The following is a 25,740-nucleotide window of genomic DNA, read 5'->3' on the forward strand; positions in this document are numbered from 1 at the left end:
TTGAGATGCTCCCGCCCCACACTGCAACTCCATAAAGAGGAACCGGTGTCATAAATGTATAAAAAAGGATACTTCTTGAGAAAACCAACATTTGACATTTTTCGCATTACACTTGTTCTCAAATGCATAGTATGCTCTCTTCTCTCCTTCTAAACGACGCATAGCACATTCACACCACTTGTGATTGACCAAACCTTCAAGGCCAAGGTACTTAAAGCTCTCAACAACTTCATGTCTCATTGTTGTACACAATGCATGGCTTCTCCTTATGGTTGATTTTCACAAGCAAACCATAAGGAAAAGCCATAAGCAAATAACCATAATCTTTTTTGAATCCTCTAAAGTGTGCGCTAGAAGCATTACATCATATGCATACAACAAAAGCATGATTGCCACATTGCAAATAGTGACCTCTTCAATGCCTTTTTCTTGCATAAAGTCAGGCCATTTGTTTCAATTGATCGATGCATAGATCAAAGAGACTTGGTGACAACAAACATCTTTGTTTAACCCCAATAGTGCTTGCAAAGATCCATGATGCTATGGCATCAACAAAAACTCACTTGTCCTTTTGTACACTAGCCATTGTATTCAGCCCAATTACTCTATTTTATCTATATTGTACACCCAAACAACTTTGCCATAAGAGACTCAATCATTATAGTCCGATAGTTATCTACATTCTTTACAACCCCTTCATGCCTTCGATATGTTGCACCAAATACCATAAAACTTCGAGGACATTTTTAGGAATCTAGGCCATTGCCTCTTGTAAGAGAGGACTTGGGTGGTAGATCTTACAAAGGGGACTCCCCCATAGACCCTCTAAAGGTGGTTTTAAAAGGCCCTCTTAAAAAATAAGACGGAATCTCTATGAAATAAGAGAACAGACCATCACCTAGATTGGAGGGCTCCCCAAAGAGCTTCTAAAGGTGGTTTCAAAGCGCCCTCTTTAAAAAAAAAAATAAGGCCGACTCTATAGACCCTCTATGAAATTGGAGATTTGTAAAAGACCTCCTCCCAAGAAATATAAGGGGAGCTTCAACCACACTGTAGGTTATACAAATGCCTTTTCAAACAAGTCAAAACGTCATAAGTACTCTGTGAATCCAAATGTGCAATAGCTTGGGGACTTGGTTTTAAAAGGCATATGAGCACGCACATAAAATCTAAAAGGGCCCTTCACATTTAAGAGGCCGTGCCAACTTAAAGTGCCAATGAGGGAGCCGTCCAACCTTTTAAAGGCTCTCATAGGGTCAACCTACTAAAACTAGGATAGGTTAAAGCTCCCACCAACAAAACCCAATCAAACATATGATTGGGTTTTGTTATAACCTATCCTAGTTAACAAAATAAAGCTAACCTGCTTTTGCCAAAATGACAAAACAATTGTCCCCCATGACATTGAGAAACATCGCTCACCAAAAACTTTTTTTCGAATGGGAGAAAAGAAAAGACACTTAATTCTCTTCCTAATTTGCCAGATTAAACCGTACGTGTAAAGTTTTGCTAGTTTCCTTCATGCAAACTTGGAATCTAGCTCCAATTATTCAATTTTTGCCAATAAAAATTCCCCAAGGGCCAGTTTTCGTGAGCACCACCTCGAACATAGCTGGCCTATTTTCTTGTTAACATCTCACGACTAGCCAAAAATGTCTTATTGATGTACACTTTGCGGGGGGGGGGGGGGAGAGAGAGAGAGAGAGAGAGAGAGAGAGAGAGAGAGAGAAAGAGAGAGAGAAGAAGAAGAGAATTTTAACATCATAGGAAACTATCCCAAGAGACCTTAAAGATCTATCTGACGAGGAGAGTTGAACTCAAGACCTGATATTCAAGAGGGAAATGGCATAACCAATCTACACTTGGGCAGAGAGAGAGAGAGAGAGAGAGAGAGAGAGAGAGAGAGAGAGAGAGAGAGAGATGAAATGTTATATTAACGTCTTCAAAAAGGCCAAAGTGACCTATGAGACCAGAAAGTTACAATGTGGTGGATCTGATACAAAGTCAGAGTAACGACATGACAAAATGACAAAATAAAATACTATGGAATCCTAAACTGCTAGGTGTGAACTAAGCAACTAGCTAGGATAGCTGAATCACAAGAGATCTAGCATCGGTTAGAGAGAGAGAGAGAGAGAGAGAGAGAGAGAGAGAGATTTGAAAAGCTTTGCATGACATTATGGTGTATCACTGGAATGGGCAAACAAGTTACTTAAATTTGGAACAAATATTACCTGGTGCCAACATTCATATTCACAGTTGCACAAGGTCACAGGAAACAAGCTGTAGTTGATACCATTGAAATAGCTTTAGTTGACACCATTAGTTGGTATCCTCTAGTTGAGGTTTATCTTAAAGGGTTTAGGGCTCAAAACTATAGTTTAGGTCCTTGCACCACAAACTGTCAAGACGAGAGTGAGAAAGCAACAGCTAAAACTCAAGTGAATGCTGAAAACGCAGGCAGTGGTGGAGAGTCTCCCAGCACTATTTGTAAGTGCTCACGATCATACGGATAAAGGCATTTACTCAATATGAAAAGAGTTGATTTCTGTGCTCAAAAAGAGAGAAAAAAAAAGTGTTTATCAAACAGAGGTACAAGGGGTGTTGAAGATTCTGTGTAGATAGGTTTTCCGCCGTTGCATCCTTGGTCCTCCTACATATAATTATGTATACAAAGCGGAATACTGTGGGTTAAAACTGCTTTGAGATGGGTACAAGTATTTGATTATGTAGCAACAGCAAAGGCCCTCAACAGCTGGTTGTTAACAAGGCAGAGCATCTGCTGCAAGCCAATTCATAAGCCATCAAGATCAGCAGCACTAAAACACTGTAAAGACCAGCTTTTGTGTGAGATTAGTGGAAAAACATTGTTTCTATGCGCGTAGAGCTTGGAGCAAACACCGGTGATTGTGTGCGTTGAAAACCAGGACCTTGTGAAGGCCTATTATCATGGCTTCGTATTCTGGACAAAGCAGTCTGGTGATCGACAACACCTGCCATACCGGGTACATTAGAAACAGGGGGGTTATTCCTCTGCGAGGATAATGGGGTGCATATCGGACCTCCAAAGAAAATGGAGGCTCCGCTGTAAAGGAAGTTTTCAGGCGGTCCAAATACTGCACCTGGTCCTATAGACGAAACCTGCAGTGCATTTTCAGGAGTGGTATGGACTTGTGACCAACCTTGTTCTCTACTCAGCGGCCCTGATGAAGGCAAATTCTCATCCAAGTTGCTGGAATTTGTCCTTGCGACCAAAGACCCAAACCTTCCTGCCCCCTCGCTCCAAAACACTGCCGTCCTCTTGTTTTCCCTCAAGTTGCGGTTCAGTTGGCTCACTCGACTTCGCCCAGTGTATTCGTCATACACAGGAGCCCCACTCAAGCGGTGCAGATGATTGTAGTCGAAAACATTTGCAGATGTCAACTGCTGATTGGGTGCGGCATGTGAAAAAACAGACGGCAATCCCACACTTAAGGGCAACTGAGTTATGCGCTGGTCCAATGCAGTGGAGCGATGGGGCACAGGAGCAGTAAGCCTCCCAAGAGATGGTAAAGGACTCATCCCACCGGACTCATTCACACTAGTCCGACTTGGACTGCTGCAACTGCTTTGTGTCCGAGTGTCCATCTCACTCTTACTCCCAGCTCGTCCAAATGGCAATCCCTGCGGCCCCTGAGGAGAGTTCCCCATAACCTGTCCCCCATTTCTCCTTGTAGGATGTCCAATCTCTGTACTAACGCTACTTCTACTGCTCATGGTAGATGTGTAATCTGTGTCAGCTATGCCTGAGTCCTGCATTTTCAATGGTCGCAACACAGATGAGCTTCGTCGTGCTTTTGCAGCTGCACGTGTAGCTTCATTAGGATCTAGCTTTGCAAGCTTCCAAGCACTGATTTTGACCATATTCTTTTGAGATCTGCTATTGGACTTCATAGATCGATCATCAACATCAGGATCCACTGTGGACGGTACCCTACCCGGTGCTAAATGTGGAACCACCTCATCCTGTCCAAATCAAAAATATAAAAATTTGATAAGGTTAAAGCAAAGCAAATTCTAATTCTCTCTCTCTCTCTCTCTCTCTCTCTCTCTCTCTCTCTCTCTCTCTCTCTCTCTCTCTCTCTCTCTCTCTCTCTCTCTCTCTCTCTCTCTCTCTCTCTCTCTCTCTCTCTCTAAGGAGGCCTGGAAGAAAGCATTTGAAGAACTCCGTGACACCTCCAACACGGAGATACACCGTATACAAGAAAGCATCAACCACCTCCGGATCTCCAGGGAAGAGGGGGAAATCTCGAGCTTCGAAGATATAGAAGTAGAGATCAAAAATAAATGGAAAGCAGACATCAAAAAAGAGATCCAGACAGAAATGGAGGCCAAACAATCGGGATGGGTGGAAGTAGTTAAAAAGAATATCAAGAAGGAGGTATGCGAGGAGGTTCACATGGGAGAGCACTTGAGGGTTCAGCTTACTCTCGAGGAGAAGCAATTGCGCCATATGAGGAAACACAATGTTAGGATCACTGGCCTTGAAGAGGGACCTTCAGCAGAGGAGGATGCACGAGAGCTTTGTAGCCAACTAGGCTACAAAGAGACTATGCCTTTTACAAAGGCATGGCGAGCTGGCCATGACACCACTCGAGCTCGCCCGTTGATCATACAGTTACGAGGAGATGAGGACCGCACCACCTTTTTTCGCAAAAGGGTGCTCTTACGAGGCCTCCAGGGCGGCCATATCTTTATGGACGAGGACCTCTCTAGGATGCAGATCGAGCACAGGAAATCATGCATGCCTAGGGTCCTTCAGGCACGGAAAGAAGGTAAAAAGGCCTTCTTTCGAGATGGTAGAATCTTCATCGACGGCCGCCCAATCTCATAGGGATTCGGGACCTATGAGACACATACACTAGCACAGGAGACACCACTCAGAGGGGCAGTCTGGAACTGCAATGTTTCTATATGGACACATCTGGAGCGCCTAGAGGAGATCATCAATGAGCATGACTTTGTATGTTTTAGGGAGACCCATGAGAGCCCAGAGAGAGGACTACCTGTAGTTACAGGATTTCAGTAGGGATCGACTTACAGGAAGGACCATCACCAGACAGAGTACAGCTCGGGGGTCAGGAGGGGTGGCCATACTATTCAGACAGAGCTTACACAACCGGATACAGGTGATGAGTAGAGACGAGGAGGAATGCTATATGTGGGTACGGCTAGAGCTCACCCACGAGAGAGGGCTATACATTGCCATATGCTACTTTTCACCACATGGATCACGATATGCTATCCAGGACCCCTACTCTCGACTATCGGAGGACATTTCTCACTACACATCACTCGGGGAAGTCCTCCTCATGGGGGACTTCAACGGGAACACACAGAGCCGACAATGTGAGATCTATGATATGGAGCAACCGAAGATCATGAGGGCACTTGATGCAGAGGACATGGGAGTGAGTAGAGTGTCTGCAGATGGGGGACAGGACAACACTGGATATGGCAGACACCTTCTTGAGCTTGGCAGCAGGCACCATCTCGTTATTTATAACGGGATGGTGAGGTGGCCAGATTCTGGGGGATTCACTTGCTTCCCACACAGTGGTGGAGAGAGCAGACACTAAAGTGGAAGCAAGAGGACATCCAGGAATGTACCCTTCCATCTTGCCGAAAACCACCTCCCAGATAGATGGTTGCCAATGCCCAAAAGAGGAAGTAACAACATGCTGACCAAGGTGTGCAAACATAAGAGTCCAAGGCTGAATTTATTGCGCAAGTGTAGGCAACAACATAGCTTTCCGAGCAAGAACATGCATGCGTAAATCCAAGATGTTACCCAGGCGTTTAGGAGTGCAAAGCTTCTCCATAGACATCAAGCGCAAGCCTTTTTTCTGAGCATGGTTCTGCCACAAATGGGACATAATGTCCAACATAAGAGGATCAAGACAATGATGAGGCCAATGCATCAGTGGCAAAAAGAACTGAACATATGCCAACAGGATACTCTGAACAATTCGCAGACGAACATGCGATGGCCAAGTGGATAACTTCCAGTAGTGCAATTTGACATTCAAGCGTTGCATAACCCAATCCACTTTCTGAGAATGAGTGACATTCCAACCAATGGATAAGCCAAATGCCTAATAATCACATTTGGAGAAACAATCTCACCTGGCCACAATAGACTGTGCCAATCACAAGAACGAAGAGGCAAAAACTTCGATTTACAAAAGTTGACTTTAAGCCCAGCCACAATGCCAAAAAGTTCCGAGGCTTCCATAATCACTTCGTCATCAACCTTCTGATGTTAGGTGCAACGGAATGAATGTTTGCGCTTTGCTCAAGATGAGTGCTACGAACTGTGCTTAAGGTTCCTTTTGTTCTTATAGAAGGTAGAGCCTTCCGTTCTTAATGAGAGAATGCTATGATCACAAACAAAGTGAATGGACAGTGCATGCAAGTGTATGAGACTGAGAGAGAGAGAGAGAGAAGAGAGATACGACACCAGAGACGTTGTAAGACTGTCACGTGACACATCCAACCCTATGTGTCCGTGGACAAGCTACACCATAACAGGGTTCCCGTCAGTCCAGTCAGTTTAGATTAGAAGTGATCTGGCACTTTTGTGAGTCTATTCGTAGACCGTGCATGGCCAGTCACTCAGTGTAGATGCATATCCTCTGGTTGCACACAGCATGATCATCAGTATTCCCTTCAGAATCCATCAGATTCAATCAGGGGAATTTTCCAATGCATTTAGCCTATTTTCCCTATTTTTGGTATTTTCACTTATTATTTTTAAGTGACTTTCCAACAAAAGTAGGTAGGGCAATCTTGCTAAGTTAATATATAAGAAAACCCAAGTTAGCACTTTCTGGCAGAAGAGGCAGCAAGAGCACATGCTCAACAGGCACCTTCTCAGCAGAATCCGAGCAGTACCCCTATCAGCACCTCCCTCAACCTCGGGCGTTTTCAGCTTTGCAGAGATCGCCACACTCCAGAACCTCAGCGTTTTCATCAGCAGATACAGGACAGCCCTAGCGTTTCCTGTTTCCAGCCAATCGGCAACAGGAAGTCAGCAATTTACTAACGCTAGGACAGCAGCCCAGCGTTTTTGGTTTCCAGCCTTAGCGACAACAGAACGGCGGCGTTTTTCAGCAGTCTCCATAGCAGCAGATCCATCCCTAGTTGGATCCAGAAGATCCCCCATTTTCAGCCATAAAAATGCAGCCAAAACAGTCATTAGCAGCCACCGAAACAGTCCCGAAATTCAGTAGTTAGAAGACCACAGATCTCAGCCCTAAAGTCGTCGTCGTCGTACTTTGTGCAATCATAAGTAGACCACTCTCGCCGACGAGAGTGGGGCCTTCGGAGGAGGGTTTTATAACGTCTCTAGTGTCGTATCTCTCTTCTCTCTCTATCTCTCAGTCTCATACACTTGCACGCACAGTGTCCATTCACTTTGTTCGTGATCATAGCACTTTCCATTAAGAACGGAAGGCTCTCCCTTCCATAAGAACTAAAAGGAACCTTGAGCACAGTTCGGAGCACTCATCTTGAGCACAGCGCAAACAATCATTCCGCTGCACCTAACAAAGACTCTCCTCCGAAGGCCCCACTCTCTATGGCGAGAGCGATCTACTATTGATCGCACAATCTGGTACAAATGGTATGCATGAGACTGATGCAAGCCTAAGCTATGTCGACGATGACGACGGGGATGACGAAGTCGACGTAAGGGCTGAAATCTGCAATCTTTCTGCTGCTGTCCAAAAACGCTATGGGCTGAAATCTGCAAATGTTCTATCTATTGAATTCTAACTCTATGTCGGTGAGGATGTCGATGAGGACGATGCGACGACGAGGCGCTGAAAACGCAGATGCTGAAATCTGCGTTTTCCGGGCTGAAACTGTAAACCTTGCGGAAACTGACCGTGCGGTGAGGAACTGTTGCGGGAAGGTGAGATCTGCGAGGTTCGAGACTTGATCTGCGGGTACAAACTGCTGACACTGAAAACGTTGATGTTCCTTGACTTTCCGTCGTGGAGAATCTGCAAAACGCTAGGGTTGGCTGTAGATGCAAAAACGCTAGGGCTGAAAATCTGCAATTCTGACGCCGGTTGTCTTGCAAATGCAAAATGCTAAGGTGATCTAATGTCTTGCTGCTGCCAGAATCTGCAAGTGCAAATCGCTGGCTGATCTGGTCCAAAAATGCTAGGCTGTTGCTGTGGAGCAAAAACGCTAGGTCTCTTGGGGGGTTCTGCTGAGAAGGTGCCTGTAGAGCATGTGCTCCTCCTGCTGCCTCTTCTACCAGAAAGTGCTAACTTGGGTTTGCTTATATATTAGCTTAGCAAAATTGCCCTACCTACTCTTGTTGGAAAGTCACTTAAAAATAATAAGTGAAAAATGTCCAAAATAGGAAAAATAGACTAAATGCACTGGAAAAATCCCCTAACTGATTCTAATGGATTCTGATGGGAATTCTGATGATCATGCTGTGTGCAACCAAAGGATATGCATCTACACTAAGTGACTGGGCATGCACGGTCTACGAATAGACTCACAAAAGTACCAGATCACTTCTTATCTAGACTGACCGGATTGATTGAACCCTGATCATGCTGTAGCTTGTCCACGGACACATAGGGTTGGGATGTGTCACGTGACATCCCCTCCTTTTCAAAGTGAGGTACTGGTACCGAACTATATGGCGTCGAGGGAGACCGCCAATAGCATCCAAAATCCTGGAAGGGACTCTTCGCCGGCCCACTCTGATGTGTGGGTCGTGCGTTACTTGAGCTTCATAAAGGTCTACAACGCTTGCTTCTTTGGGCCGCGCCGAAAGCAACACAAAGTCTTCTGTGGCTCATTCGATGCGTCAACTTCGTCTAGAGTCCTGCTTCTTTCTTCTTCAAGAATCTCCATGGCGGAAAATTCCTGAAACCATTTCCAACACAAAACCATGAACATACCCATTCCATGTAAAGTGAGTGGAAAAAACCTTGTCTTCGCTAAAGACTGTGTATGCAATGTAGATGAACATAGAGACGGAGTGACAACCCGTGTTAGGAATTGGATCGTGCTAGCTATGGTGGATGAAAGAGAAACATAGCTTCAATGTGTGAGCGTGTGTGTAAGCAAGGTTATCACTCAAGTGAATTAGGTTCCAAGATAGAATTAGATTGGACTCATAAACACAATCTTGAGTATTGACTTAGCTTAGCACAAGCTCACCATAGACAAGCATGTAGTGCAAAATGGAGTTGTTGTTTATTCATTCATGAAATGAGCTTTAAGTAGCTCTACAGCCTTGCTCAAAGAATGTGGGATAAATCCACTCTCCTCTCCTTGATTCACACCTTAGGACAAAGCTCACACTTTACAATCCTCCCCTTGAGGTTTGGACTAAGACAAGATACTGAAGATGCATGATCCACACAGGCTAACAAAATCCACATAGGATAGTGATATCCACACAGGAAAATAAAGTCCACAAAGGATAGTGATGTCCACACAAGATGGTAAAATCCACACAAGAAAAATCCACAAAGGATGGTGATGTCCACTCAGGATGATAAGCTGGTATCCACACAGGAAAAAGTCCTCCCCTACAAGTAGAGAGTCTGCATCTTCAAAATGGGTCTTCATAAAAGATAACGTTGCTCTCGTCTTCATCCTTTTTGTCTTCTACTATGTGAGTTGACCCTCTGTCAGGTCTCTTGCCTTCATTGCTTCTGATGTTGCTTCTACTGCTGCTGCTTTCATTTGAGTAGCACCGAGAAGGAGGGTGTCCCTTCCTACCACATTTGTTGCAAGGTTTGTTTGTGTAGCAGTCTTTCGCTACGTGTCCCATTCTTCCACATTCATAACACTTTCTTCCGTTTGTTGATATCGATGGTGAATATCTTCCCCTTGAAGATGTTGCAATAAAAACTCCTCCTGATGAGGTGAGTGAACCTCTTTGCTTTCTTTCTTCTGCTTGGACTGAGTTGATGACATCTTGGAATGGTGGTGCTGGTTCTTTTTCTTCAAGAATTGTGACTAAATGGTCATAAGAAGGTGGAAGTGCACTTAATAGTATGGCCACTTTGTCATCTTCTGCTACTTCAACTTGGATGTAAGTGAGTTGCGTGACAATGCTCTTAAGCCTATTCACTCAGCTAGCAATGTCCTCCCCTTCAATCATAGTAACAATGCTCTTAAGGGGAGGACATTGCTAGCCTATTCACTAGGCTAGCAATGTCCTTCCCTTCAATCATAGTAACTTTGTAAAGCTATCTTTTAAGACTAACTTTGCTTCTTTTGGCCCTAGCTCCAAAATTAGTTTCTAGGACATGCCAGGCTTCATGTGCATGCTTACATTCATCTATGAAATGCACATAGTTATCATGCAAGGAAGTGATGATAATTCCCAATGCTTGTTCGTCTTTGGCCAAATTCTATGCTAAGGCAGTGCTAATGACAGACCAAAAACATTTTTTCATAAGGTAGCCTCTTAATTTCGTTTGCCAAGTGTGAAATCCCTCTCCATTGAATTTCTCTATCCCCTTGTCCCCCATTTGTGCCAATAGAGGGGTCTTAGCTTAGGAGACTCTCCTAGCCAGTGTCTGCATCTTTACACGAGCACGATCGATGATAGAAAATTTATTTGCAAAGTTTTGTGCTTGGTTGCAATAATTTAGGACAAGAGAGAGAGAGAGAGAGAGAGAGAGAGAGAGAGAGAGAGAGAAAGAATGAGAGAGAGAGATATACCCTTTTTGTGAAGCTCCTCTTCACAAAGAGGTATGACTGGTGATGCTTTGAATTTTGCTTTGTAGCCAGATGAAGCCTCTTGAAGGTCTTCAGATGCCTTTAAGGGAGCTGTGGGAAGCCCCTCCAAGTGGGAAGGGGGCTCAATAGACTGACCGTGAGAAAGTCGGTAGGGCCTTTTTGATGCCTTTGAGGCTTTGAAAGCTCTTGGAGGTGCTAGTCCGCGAGAATTGGTGCTAATGCCAGTGGGCAAGGCCGCTTGAAGCCCTTGAGGCAGCGCGAGAAGGGGGGCCCAACAAGGGCGGACCCGAAATTCCTTTTAAAAGAAGTTGAGCGAGCGGGTAACGGGGCACACCGGACGGCGAGGGCAGTCGATGGCGGCCGATCAAGCAAGCCGGGCACCGGCGCAGGCAGGAGCGAACGGGCGCGACTAGCCGGCCGGGGTCCGTTCGGACCCGAAAACGGACTTCAAAGCAGCTTACCGCCTGGCTGAAGTCCGCCATGGGCGCCCCAAGTTGGATGTGGCCGCCTTCAAGAAATGGTCAATGGCCCTAAAATAGGAGTGCTGCTTTGAGGACTTTTGAAAACTCTTCCAAAAAGTTCTTTTGTGCATTAAATGCTTCCCTCTCACACACACACACACAACTCTTGAGTTGCTGCAGGACAGAAATTCTAAAGAGCAAATGGAACTACTAATCTTGCAAAATTAGGTGGACAATTAGGTACAAATTAGAGACCTGATCAGAGCGAACAAATAGTTGTCTAATAGCTCTCGAGACAGGCTACGCACACACACGAGTGGTGAATGCCAATTTTGCTAAAATGAGGAGTAGATTTTGAATGCAAAATGCAAGTTTCTAATGGCAAATTAACGAAATCTTATGCTAATTAATCTTCCAATTAGCTAGTGAGTAGTGGCCCAAGAGTCTTTAGCTCAAGAACATGCTCATGCTAGCCAATGGAACACTAATCAGGCATGTGGTATGCAATAGAAGGGCAAAACAAATGGATTTATCTAATGATGATAGAGTAATGCTAATTATACTAACAAACAAATGCATAACAACAATCCTAGCTAGCACACCATGACTCTGATACCAAATGTTAGGAATTGGATCGTGCTAGCTATGGTGGATGAAAGAGAAACATAGCTTCAATGTGTGAGCGTGTGTAAGCAAGGTTATCACTCAAGTGAATTAGGTTCCAAGATAGAATTAGCTAGGACTCATAAACACAATCTTGAGTATTGACTTAGCTTAGCACAAGATCACCATAGACAAGCATGTAATGCAAAATGGAGTTGTTTATTCATTCATGAAATGAGCTTTAAGTAGCTCTACAGCCTTGCTCCACAGCATGTGGGATAAATCCACTCTCCTCTCCTTGACTCACACCTTAGGACAAAGCTCACACTTTACAACCCGTTCATCAAACACATCCAAACAATGAAATCGAATCTTTCTCTTTTGATCTAAAGCAATCAACTGTGGCAATTTACAATGGAAATGCCCACGTTTGGTGCTCATACTTTCATGTGCTCTTTCTACAAATGTGTCATGCCAAGGAAGAGACATGGAATGTGACTTCCTTGAATGCAGAAGCTGCATGAGTGAGATAAGCATTGTTAATATGTAGCAGACGTTTTCTAGAAAGAGGTCGATCACAAAGAGAGTGCCCAAAACTCACATTCAACAAAACAGGGTAATGATCAGATAACTGTAAGGTGTAATCAATGCTAACCTCAGATACAAAATCCTCATATTGTTGCAAATTAAGCAAATACCATCGATCCAACCGCGCTCGATAAGAAGAGTGAGCAACATGTTGAAAAGTAAATCCAGCGGCATTTGGGTGCAAATGCCGCCATAAATCAATCATCGGAGTAGTAGCAAATAAATTATCTCATTCTAGCCTTTCCGCAGACAACATGTGTGAAATACCTGTGGTACTATCATCCATCACAGGGGTATTATTAACATCACAAAGAAATGCATTTGAAGTCGATAAACGAGAAGAAATGTCTCACCATAGAGCAGCCCTTTTCCCAGATGCTGTATGCACATAAACATCTCCAAATTCATAAACATGACCGTTCAACAGGCATTGAACCACCATCCAACGGCCTTGCGGATCATTGTACAAGAGAGGTGGCTGAAGCTCATGCTGAACCAGCATCAATAAACCTGAATAGTCTTGCAAACCAATATATGCAATCCAATAACCAGCAAAATAAGAACACTGACCAGCAAAGTCATGCAGGTTGTGTTCTTGAACAAGTATATCTGCCCTACATGTATGTACATAGTGCCAGGTCAATCGCCATTTGTCAAGGTTACATAACCCACGCACATTGTATGTAATGCATTTAATGCAAATGTGCATTAAAAATCATATGTACATCGGCGAGAAACACATGGATCAAGTCAAGATGTCCATATGGACATCTCCATCCACCACATCTATACCAGAACCCATCCGCTGAGTGAAAGCAGGAGACTTGTCCATAGGATCTGTCTGAGAGGTGGAAGCCTCACCCAAAAGCACATCCTTATAAGAATGCATCGCTTTTTCCCAAGCATCAATCAACGTGCGATTGTCATTGCAAGGAAGCTGCTTAAACGATACATTCTTGTTAGCGTTAACCAGAGGAACATAATTACGGAAGGAAGTTGGAGTACGGATTTTCACTGTCGTTTTAGGCACCGCCCATGAGCTAACATCACCTAACCCAACATTTTTTGCCTTTCCCTGCATTTACATTCCCAACATCGGCAGACTGCGGATTTTTGTTTTTCCCTTTGTCTACATTGGGAATCACCTTCATAGTAGAAACTCCATTCAATTTAGCTTCACCAACAGATTTGCCTATAGAGGCAAAGACAGAAGCAGGAACAGCCGAAAGAGGGGGCTGTAGAACTGGTTCAGGACATTCAGATTGCATGTGACCAAATCTACCACATCGTAAACAGGAGTTTGCAAATTTGCAAAGGACGCTTGCCAACCCATGGGTCCCCTAAATCCACCATAATTTCATCCAGGGTATGCTTGTCCGTATCCCAAAGAATGCAAAACCTATTGGTATTCGTATCCAATTTCGGAGGGCAATTGCCAAGCTGAGCAGCCAACAACGGTAGAAAATGCCTCCACGTGCGAGGGAAATCAACAATTTCCACCCACGCGGGACATTTGTGATGAATAAGGCTTTGATAGTCCTTCGTAAATGCCCACGGTAGAACATAAGTCATCTCCGTACCAAAAAAGAGCGGAGACATCTCCAGCAAAAGGTTTCTAGCTTTAATGTCTGCTAGTAAAACCTCATAGAAACCCAGCACCAAAATAAACAGCCTGGCATTTGAGAAGGAAATCAACCCATTGTCCGACATCCTGCGCAATTGGCATTTTGCTCGGAAAAACCAAGATGACCGCATTCATGGCGTATTGTGCTACCGAATCCATAAGGTCCTGTACTGGAATTCGCACCTCAAGAGCAGGTGCCTGACCATTCCAGGCTTTTTGACCTTCTTCGAAGTCTTCATACAGACAGCATTTGATTTCAGAAGCACTCTCCGAAACATTATCCATGGCTTTACGACGCTTAAAACCACACTGGAACTCTGACATACAGCAACTCGACCACGTCTGAAACCAAAACAAAAGACCTTGTTTGTATTTTTGTTATTTTATCTATTCACAGAGGCCGCAGAGATATATACATCTGCCACAGAAGACATACATCTTGCGAGATAAAAGAGCCTGTACAATTGCAAACTGTGGAGCCTGTAAAATTATTAATTGTTACGAGTTGTATTGATTGTAATTCGCCTAGCGTTGAGGATGCAATAGGTCGCACAGAGGCTGACAAGGGGCGAGCAGGCTCAGGACAAGAAGATTGGTTGCACAGGGGCATACTATTGTGCTGAGTGCAAACTGTTGCAACAAGTCGCCCAAAAGCTGAAGTTCGTGCAGGTGTCTCTTACCCACACACACACGCATGCGCGCACACGCACACACCCGCTGACGCAAGCGCAATGAGCACCAACAATACACAGGCGATTCTCGCGACAAGGGGCAGAAACTCAATGCGCCAAAACTCCTCCACGCTTCTCACACACACACACACACACACAATATACAGAGAGGCTAGAGCATCTTCTCCAACTCACAAAGGTTGGATATATGATCAGACTTGCCTATATGGACACTCATTTATCCCATCGGATACGATGTGCTATTGGTCAAATGCACACATCATCCCACCAACCAAAAATTGAGACTCGCAGATTTAGGAGAGTACCAACAAAGGCCAGGATTTTCCAGTCATTGCCTAATGTACTATGAGGTACGAGGCCGCTTTCACTGTCTATTCAAAGAGGGCGTTAGACCACTAGCTAGAGTCATGAGATATCAAGACTCGGGTTGTTTTTGCTAGAGTTGCGCAGACACAGGGACAGTCTCTTGAGGAGATTAGACAGTGGGAGATATTCACACAGGGAAATCATTGACTTCTTTAGAGCAGAGACTCAACAATCAGATGAGCAACCACAGCAATCTTCGAAGTCCACCTATAGCAGAGGTATATTGACCGACAGAGCCATTGAACTTGGGAGAGCTAGGCGACCACGTTGGAGAGGAGGAATGGGAGAACACACTTAGCACACTACACAAGGCCTCTCTATAGCTCAGGGCATTCACAGCCATAGTTACAGGGGACGAGGGGGACGGGCCCTAGGGCCGGGGGACGGCCGTAACCGGGCCAGGAACGGAAGGGGACGCTGTGGGACGAACGGAATTCGAGCCGGACAGGCGGGTCGCAGGGGGGACGGACCGGGGACGGCCGGAATGGCAGGGGTCGGACGGGGTCGGACGGGAACGGCTGCAGTCAGGCCGAAAAATGTGACCCTTTTTTACCGTTTTTAACGGATCTGTGCAGCCCCAACTGCCACATTTTGGGAGGCCTTGGCCCTTGGGAGGCTATAAAAGGCTCCCTTGGGCCTCTTAATACTCATAGTCTCATTCCAATTTGCAATTTCCCTCAAGCTCAAGCTACTCAATGCTTTCCTCTCTACTCAATGCTCATTGCTCAAGCCTCATAGCCTCATTGAGTCATTGCTCAAGCCTCAAGGCTCAAGCTTGAAGCATGACCATTGACTACTCTACACTCTAGTCTCCACTCTCAAGTCTCTCCCTTCTACCGACTTTGAAGTTTGAACTTTGAAGCTCTCCTCTCCCTCTTCTACCCACTTTGAAGCTCTCTACTCTCTCTCCACACAAGCTCTCCTCTACCTCCTCTAACTTCTAATCTCTACTCTCTCGAGTCTCTCCACCATCATGTCATCTCAAGCCAACTCCACTTCTCAAGCCGGTTCTTCTCGAAGGAGGCCCGCCGTGCAAACGTGGTCGTGGTGGGATGAAGTCGACTTTAGCTAGCGTGGCAAAGGTGGCGGTGCAAGACCATGGACGTGCAAGCTATGCCCATACAAGAGAATGGGTGGTTCAAACAAAGTGCGAGCCCATCTTCTTCACGAACCCGGTCACAAGGTGAAGTTTTGCCCTCATATAGCTCCCGAGAAGAGGTTGGATCTTCTTGAGAAGCTCACGGTGTATGAGATTGCGGAAGCGGCCAAGAGGGGCCGTTTTGTTGCCGTTGATCCCTCCGCCACGGCGACACCGCGAGAGCAAAGGGAAGCCACCCTTGACGACATCTCTCGAAGCTTCAAGAGCCATGCATCTACACCGTCCTCTTCCGTTCCGCATCGCCAAACCACTCTCAACGAAAATTGGAATCCTAATGCCGGAGTCTACATCAGTAGTAGGATTGAAATGCCGAGAATGGGCTGACGACGCCGCTTGGTGGGAGGAGGTGAAGACTCTTGACGCCATGGTCAAGCCTATTCTACACCTACTTCGAGTGGTGGATGGCTTGCAACCATGCATTGGCAAAGTCTACGAAGCCATGGATCGGATGATAGAGGCACTTGAGAAGCTTGTGCCTGACCCTGTTCAGTATGCGGAGATTCATGGCTTGTGTGAGTCGAGGTGGAATGGATACCACTCTCCACTTCATACGACAGCTTATGTGCTTGACCCTGAGTTTCAAGGAAGGCGTCAAGAGACCGACCAGGTGAGCAAAGGATGGCGGCTTGCATTGGAGCGCCTTGAGCCTAGCAGTGACATTAGGCGCAAGATTAGAGACGAGCTACTCAACTACAGGCAAAAGAAGGGCTCTTATGGATGTGTAGATGCACAACTTGATCGCAACAAGATTGGCTCGGTTTTGTGGTGGGAGGACTATGGAGGAGATGGCCCACATTTGCAGCGCTTGGCTGTTCGTGTCCTTAGCCAAGCATGTACCACTAGTTGCTTGGAGCAACTATGGAGTGTGTACAGCCACATTGCCTCTAAGAAGAGGAATCGCCTTGGGGTTCAGAGGGCCAATGATTTGGTTTTTGTGAGCGCTAACTTGCGCATGCTTGCCAAGAGCGTCACACATAAGGCAGATCATTTCACTGAGTGGGAGATGGCACAAGAGAATCCATCTATGGCCGATACTCTTTTGGAGGAGCTAGAGGAGGATTTCGAGCCTCAATGCGAGCCTCCCGAGCCCTCATATGTCGCTGACGACCTCGACTACGACGACGATGTGGAGATTCAACAGGCGAGCACTTCTTGAGTTTGATGATCATTGATCACTCGACTCTCGAGTCTAGACTCTTGAGTCTACGACTCTACCTACTACATAGCCCTTTGTACTTTTTGTTATCCTTGAGGCCTCAGGTTTGTCCTAAGTCCTTTTTGACTCTTGAGCCCTTGTGGCATGCACTTCTCATTTTGTATCCATCGATCATCAATGTTTTATTAGCACATTTCAACCTATATGACTCGTGTTCTTTGGTCTATTTAGTGTAAATTTATGGTCAAAGTGATGCTCTATGTGTGTGGCATGTGTGTAGGTCAAAAAATGCCAAAAAAACTCTCTTTTTTTTTTGCCGTTCCGAACCCCGTCCTCGTTTCCTGACTTTACCGTCCCGTCCCCGTTCCTGACCACCACCCGCCGTCCCATGTAACTATGTTCACAGCACCCTTGTCCTCTCAGAAACACCTTCAAAAACAACCAACTCACACTAGCAAACCACCGTTTTCCCACAAACCAACGCGCACACGCCCAACAAGATCACCACACCATATTCACACACCGCCGATGTCCGTCTCAACCCTCTTAACACACACACCAACGCTCTATCTCACTCTCTCTACACACACACACACACCGTCGGTTCCGGGGGGGGGGGGGGGGTGGAAACCTCCACACTGCCGACACCGCCAAGATAAGAGGAGGAGAAAGAGAAGGGGGGGAGGGGAGAATTGGCACCAAAATGGTGCAATACACGGCTTGATCTTGATTAAAAAAAACCCTTTACTGCATCTCGAGCGCCACTCTAAGGCTGGCTCGGCAAAAAACACGCCCTTCCGAGGTTGATGGGGGCGAGCCCTCGATGTCTAGAGTCCTATCTTTGAATGAGCTACCCGATATATGTCCTATTGTGGATACATGGCGTAAGAGGAAGTGCATTGGAGAGACTTATATTGATGGAGGTGCAGAGGTATGCATTATCACTCAAGCTTGTGTATCTTGTGAGAGTAGGTGTGTGCGGAAGAGAGAGAGAGAGAGAGAGAGAGAGAGAGAGAGAGAGAGAGAGAGAGAGAGAGAGAGAGAGAGAGAGAGAGCACAAATGCTAGATGTAGGAAGAGGAGGCGATCAGCCCCCCATGACTACCATGAGCAGAAGATCCTCGATACAATCAGTATGATGGAAGCGGGTACCCCTCCTAGCCCCATAAATAGGTGCCCAAGGGGAGGTAGGGCAAGGCCTGATAAAAATCCCCACGTCCCAGCAGAAAAATGATATATGGAAATATATGAGGACACCCAGACAAGGTAGACGGCCGACCGCATACTCGGTCGGCCGGACAAGAGCAACCTAGACTATGGGTGGCCAACCCGGAGACATGCTAGCCTTACAAGTATGCCCTAGACCTATGTGAAGCAACAGAGTGGTGTAAGTCTAACACCCCCTCTCGACACCTGATGCTGAACAAACCGCATGAAGCCGAAGATGTGAGGCAAATGATGAAGATGTTTGCTGCCATGTCCACTAGAGGACAATACTCCATGAGTGTAGCAATAGTCTGGGGTGTCACAACCTCCGAGAGATCTCCATGGTAAACTGTCGTCACGAGCAGTGTAGCAAACTGCTGTACTCCGTCGATACAAGATGAAGATACTACGTGAAGGTCCTGAACTGACTGTGAAAACAACTTCTTGTCGTAAAAGAAGTGCCAATAGACCTGTAAGTGTCCTTGTCACGTGACACATCCAACCCTATGTGTCCGTGGACAAGCTACAGCATGATCAAGGTTCAGTCAGTCTAGTCAATCTAGATTTAGAAGTGATCTGGCACTTTTGTGAGTCTATTCGTAGACCGTGCATGCCCAGTCACTTAGTGTAGATGCATATCCCTCTGGTTGCACATAGTAAGATGATCAGTATTCCCTTCAGAATTCATCAGATTCAATCAGGGGAATTTTCCAATGCATTTAGCCTATTTTCCCTATTTTTGACATTTTTCACTTATTATTTTTAAGTGACTTTCCAACAAAAGTAGGTAGGGCAATTTTGCTAAGTTAATATATAAGCAAACCCAAGTTAGCACTTTCTAGCAGAAGAGGCAGCAAGAGCTCCCCGTTCAACAGGCACCCTCTCAAAAAGAACCCCCATCAGCACCCCCAACGTTTTTGGTCCTCATCATCGCCCATACCCAACATTGGCGTTTTTGGTCTTCCCATCCTTGCCTACACTCAGCCCTAGCGTTTTCACATAGCGCTAGCACCTCCCACCTGACCCCTGGCGTTTTTCCATTGCAGTGATCGCCATCCTTCCCAGATCCATGGCGTTTTCAGCTTTGCATCATCGCCAACTTACCAGATAGGCCAGCGTTTTACTAACAGTACAGTACCAGCCAGCGTTTCCTTTTTTCAGCCCAGAGAGTCAGCGATTTCAGCATGCATGACAGCAGCAGATTCAGCCCTAGGTGATTGCAGAAGACCCCCATTTTCAGCCCTCGAAAACGCAGCCAAAACAGTCATTTTCAGCCACCGAAACAGCCCCGAAATTCAGCAAATAGAAGGCCACAGATTTCAGCCCTAAAGTCGTCGTCGTCATCCCCATCGTCGTCATCGGCATAGTCCCAAGTTGCATCAGTCCATTGCATCCGCATTGTACCACTTTGTGCAATCAATAAGTAGACCACTCTCACCGACGAGAGTGGGGCCTTCGGAGGAGGGTTTTACAACGTCTCTGTTGTTGTATCTCTCTTCTCTCTCTATCTCTCAGTCTCATACACTTGCACGCATAGTGTCCATTCACTTTGTTTGTGATCATAGCACTTTCCATTAAGAACGGAAGGCTCTCCCTTCCATAAGAACTAAAAGGAACCTTGAGCACAGTTCGGAGCACTCATCTTGAGCAAAGCGCAAACAATCATTCCGCTGCACCTAACAAAGACCCTCCTCCGAAGGCCCCACTCTCTATGGCGAGAGCGGTCTACTATTGATCGCACAATCTGGTACAAATGGTATGCATGAGACTGATGCAAGTCTCATGCACAATAGGATTTGTGGTGTTTGTAGTCAAACCGTCTGGAGAAAATGGGGAAGCCCAAGAACTGTTGTGAGAATGACCGGAAGCATGTCAATGCATGAACCTGCAATCCAATGTAGCCAAGTGGCTAAGCTCTGTAAAACTCAATGAAGGACAGATGTAGCAATCTGCGTCGTAAATGTCGGAACAAAAAACGCAGGTAGAAGAGGAGACATTTTCGGCAACGAAACTACCCCAGAATAGTAGCTCTGGTAGCTCGAAGCAAAAGCGCAAGCAAAGCTGATAAGATCTTGCAAAAACGGTGATTGTGTTGATCCCTTGGGAGGAGAACCTGATGCGGAGATGAAGAGCCTAAAGTTGTTGATACCATGTGAGAGTGCGCGTGTAAGAGAGAGAGAGAGAGAGAGAGAGAGAGAGAGAGAGAGAGTTCTATTATCGTCCTCGGAGGTCAAATATGACCTATGGGAAGAAATGAACATGTCACATGGTGTGAGTGGAGGTCATAAATGACTTTGCTCAAAAATGGCTGAAATGAGCGTCGCAATAGAGAGTCCACATCGTGGTTGGGAGAGGAAGGTATGTAGGAAGAGCTCATAACTGAATATATGAGAAAAAGAGGACCTAATTTGGTCAAAAGTTGAGCACTCAAGTAGTGTGTGGTACTCACTCTCTCGCACTTGACGAAGGCATAAGGTGCAAAGTCGATGAGACTCCTCGCCAATGCCCCAACGACCTGTCTCGCAACGTAGAGAATGGGAAGAGGGGACGATCAACCTCCCATGACTACCATGAGCAGAAGATCCTCAGTATAATCAGTATGATGGAAGTGGGTACTCCATAGCCCCATAAATAGGTGTCCAAGGGAGGTAGGCAACGCCTGATAAAAATCCCCACGACCCAACAAAAAAATGATATATGAAAATATATGAGGACGCTCGGACAAGGTGGGCGGCCGGCCCCAAAGTCGAGCGGCCGGACCATGAGCAACCTAGACTATGGGTGGCCAGCCCAAAGACATAGTAGTCGTACAAGTATGCCCTAGACCTATGTGAAGCAGCAGAGTGGTGTAAGTTTAACATATGTAAGTTGGGACTCGATATGGTGAAGAATTCAGGTTTTCGTATAAAGCTTCCAAACCAATCAAGGGTGAAGTGAAACGACTTGGAGGTGGATGTATTTGATGTTAAAGCACCGGTCAAGGTATTGGTGCTTTCTCTCTCATCCTTGGAAGACCATGGTTACAGGCAACCAAAGCTGTACAAGATTAGAGACACAATATCATCACTCTCAACAATAGAAGGGGTGATAAGAAGAGGTTTGACAAGGCTAGCAAGCAATCTTTGGATGTTGATTTTGATGAGCAAAATGATGAAGAAGAGTACTCAAGTGAAGAAGAAGACAAGGGGATTATAGCAGTGAGATGGAAGATAGCAATGATAGTGATGTAGATGTTTCCTGCTTGTTTCTTGAAGAAGAGCATGATGAGAAACAAAGATTTCTTTGCCTTATGGAGAATTAAGATATCTCTTGTCCTTATGAGCAAACTGAAGAGTTGATGCAACACAAGGTTCGACGTACTATCAAAGAGAAGCTGATTCAAAGCATGTTGTCTCTCGATTTGACTAGCCATGAGAAGGGTGAGTATCTACATATGATCCAGCACTTTCCTAATCTATTCATCACTTCTTATGAGAAAATTAGAGGCTTCATAGGAGAGGAAATCAGCATTCCAATCAAGAAAGAAGCTTAACCCGTACGCCAAAAGCTAAGGAGAATGGGACAAGTACAACTTAATGCTTTAAAGGAAGAGGAAGACAAGCTTCTCAAAGCAAGTTTTATGTCCTATGAGTACAGCAAAATGGGTGAGTCATATTGTTGCTACATCCAAGAAGGATTGAAAGTGGAGAATTTGTGTTGATTTTAAACCTCTAAACGCAACCATGAAAAATTGCGAAAGATCTTATTGATGACTTTTATAACGGGACAGGCAACACGTGTCAACAGAAAAGAACAGACTGAATAGACTTTTAGCACTTCAATAAAAACTGAACTGAAAGAGATACACGACACATGAGATGGGAGAGTGGCAGAGTTCCACCTCAAGAGAGCATTGGCCCCAAACCCTTGCGCCCCTTTCAGTACTTCATCAATCTTTTCACACACCCATCGATTTGCAGTTCATGTTTGTACTCCAATCTGTCAAAAGAGGACGAGCTCTTGTAACAAGCTTGGACACTCCAAGCTAGAAATCAATAGCAACACGCGAAGTGAAACTTCATAATCACTAAACTTTAATTGAGAGAGAGAGAGAGAGAGAGAGAGAGTGTCAACACGGCCCGGCGTAGTTTCGAGCCCAGAGGTATTGGCCCCAAAGTCTAATGCCCCTTACACAATACTTTTTTTTCAATAATCATTGCAAAGGTTCAACTCCCGAGGGAACTCTGCTCTCAGACTTTGCATCCAAATGCCTTGTAGAGTGAGGCCCCAAGGGCTTATTTATTCTTACAAGGGATGCCCCAAAAGCAGAGCCCCAAAAGCTTCCAGACTCAAAAGCAATTAGCCCCAAAAGCAAATGGTCAAAAACCTGCCAAGGAAAAGCAACTAGCGCAATTTGTGGAAATCCGTACAAGTTGCCACATCAGCACATGTCAATGCAAATCGCAAGGGTCCGTACTGTCTGCCACGTCAGCATGCCGATTGTGTCACGTCAACAGACTATTGTTTGCCATGTAAGCATATCCGTCTGCGGGTGTCATGCCACGTCATCGTTTTGTGACATACCCCCCTCTTGAAAGAATGGTAATTGCCCTCGATTACACCTACAAAACAGACAGAGGCCATAAACCACTTCAGTAGACACTGACTCTAAGTACCGACGCACTAGACAACACACATCTAGTACTTGCACAAAGACGACACAATCAGTGCACATTCACATCAAATCAATCACATAAAAATTAATTCCAGATCTGAGATCATGATTCCTTGCAACGTATTCAGCAATCGCATCTAGATCCACAAAGGACCTCACTAATGTCGGATTAACTAATTCTTTTTGCCATCATGTCCATAGTTTCACAAGACCGAAATGCTCCAACCATTCTGTCTTGCAAACCTGCACTCAATACAATCACATGAGTGAGCACAAAAATCATTTTCATTTTCGGGAATTCTCGTTTCGAAGTACTTCTTTCATAAAGTCATCCAATAGAATATTGTTAGCACATCAGTATCCCTGAAGTTCAAAGGGAGTTCAAAGGAAAATCAGTGACTTTATTCCATCTAGGCAATCTGTGACAAAGGAGCGGAGTAACTCCCCTCTGGCAGTAATCATCCAATATATCTTTCTCTGTCATTTTCAAGTAATGCCTACCCGTGATGACATCTCGTGCATATTCATCTGATATCCAAGTTGACATTAAAATTGTCTTGAATTTTAATCACGTCAAAGGTGCTTCTTTGTGTAACAATAGAGTAGACCACCATGTCTGTTCAGTTCCTTTCAAGTAAGATGTTGCCTTTTGCACCCTGGAATGGTATGAGAACCGTCCTCCAGAGAAGGCAACATCAAACTGTTGTACAAACTCAAGGGCTCGATGGGTGTCTTAGTAGCCTGAAAACGTCTCAAACCTGACGACTTGACTCCCTTGAACTTCTTGGTTTTCTTATTGATCTTCTCACTGTCAAAAGAGGACGAGCTCTCCTCCTCTAAACAGCTAGATGACCTTTTATGCCTTCTAGACTTTTTTAAAAATCTACTTCAAAAGAATCTTGTTGTAGGTGCTTAGAAATTTAGTAACCTTCTTAGCACCCTCGAATACTTCAAATGGCCCCTTCCCCGTGTGTTGTTGTAGGCAAACTCCACCAAGGGCAAATACTTTTCCCATTTAGTCCTCTGATAGGACTTCAACAAATCCAAAACCATTGAATTGGCTATCTCAAATTGCCCATCTGTCTACGGGTGGAACGAGGACAAGAACTGTAGCCGCGTGCCAATGTTCTCCTAGATTGCCCTCCAAAACACTCTAGTAAACCATGGTATGTGTCCAAAACAAAGGACTGAGACATGCCATATAGAGGAAAATTTGAGACAAACAGTTTCGTCGAATATTCGGACTTAACTGTCTTCTTTACTGTATCTATGCCGCGGTGGCCGAAAAAAGGTGGACAATGGCACTATGTCAAAATCTTTTCCTCAAAGGTTGTGTAACACACAACATCGTTTTCCACATCAACTAGCCATCCCGTATGGATTAGCCTAAAACTGTCTCCTCATCCTAAATCCTTGTAAAAATAGCAATAAAGTCAGGATCCGTGGCGTACTGATCAACTATATCCTCGAAGCTTCTATGATGTATCGCAAAAATAGCCAGAACCAAGGGCTTCCGAGACAATGCCTCATAAATCTCTATAGACATGATTGCAATATGGATTAGTTAATCGGGCATCTGTGAGGTCTCAACTGGATCTAGATGTGATTGCTAAATACGTTGCCGATTAATCATGGTGTGAGATTTGGAATGAATTTGAATGTGATTTGTCATGTGATGTCAAGTGATGTCCTGTGATGTCTGAAGATGTGACTGTCGATTGGTACATGTGCTAGATGTGTTGTGCCTAGTGCGTCAGTACTAGCAGTCATTTTTTGCTAAGACAGTTTATGGCCTCTGTCTGTTTTGCAAGCGTAATCGAGGACAATTACAATTCTTTCAAGAGGGGGGTATGTCACAAATTGATGACATGGCAGCTTGCAGGACCTCGGAAATGCGCCAAAACACTGACATGACAGTCTCGAAAAAAGCGCCGGAAATCACGCTGACGCGTGGCAACTGTACAGACGCCACAATTCCCGCTGACTGCTGATGACATGGTAGCGTGCAGATTTCCTGAAATTACGCTGGCTGTTTTTTTATGGCAGCTTTTGGGCAAACTACTTTTGAAATTGAAAATCTTTTATTATTAGTGATTTTGAGGCTCTGCTTTTGGGGCATCCCTTGTACTTATAAATTAGTGGGCAGGGCTTCACTTCTTAGAGCATCTAGACGCAGAGTCTGAGAGTGAGAACCTACCCGCTCTGTTGTACTTTGAGCACAGATTAATACAAAAAGAAATACCAAAAGGGCGCCAGCCTTTGGGGCCAATACCTCTTGGCATGGAACTACGTCGGGCCGTGTCGACCTAATTGTGAATTGTGAACTGTTTTGAAGTGAATCTATGCTGTGTCGCGGTAGAATTGACCGAGTTTGTTACACCTAAACTGCAGGGCAATGCAAGGGGAGCCTCCGGAAAGCCTTGGGATGCATAAACAAGGCTTTGGGCACCTGACAATGACAAAACAAG

General features: G+C 45.2%; 1 protein-coding gene across 2 annotated transcripts in view; it reads right to left on the reverse strand.

Annotated features, from left to right (window-relative positions):
* Positions 1–2,271: 2,271 nt before the first annotated feature.
* Positions 2,272–25,740, reverse strand: part of LOC147450513 (protein S-acyltransferase 21-like) — a 58,689-nt gene continuing 35,220 nt past the window's right edge. For both annotated transcript variants that reach the window (XM_086519738.1, XM_086519737.1), the window contains exon 9: positions 2,272–4,005. In XM_086519738.1, the coding sequence (XP_086375864.1) occupies positions 2,854–4,005 (1,152 nt within the window). In that variant the 3' untranslated portion in view covers positions 2,272–2,853. The remainder of the gene's footprint in view (positions 4,006–25,740) is intronic.

The sequence above is a fragment of the Adiantum capillus-veneris genome, chromosome 9, assembly GCF_014529385.1.
Source record: "Adiantum capillus-veneris isolate H3 chromosome 9, ASM1452938v2, whole genome shotgun sequence".
Classification (NCBI taxonomy): Eukaryota; Viridiplantae; Streptophyta; class Polypodiopsida; order Polypodiales; family Pteridaceae; genus Adiantum; species Adiantum capillus-veneris.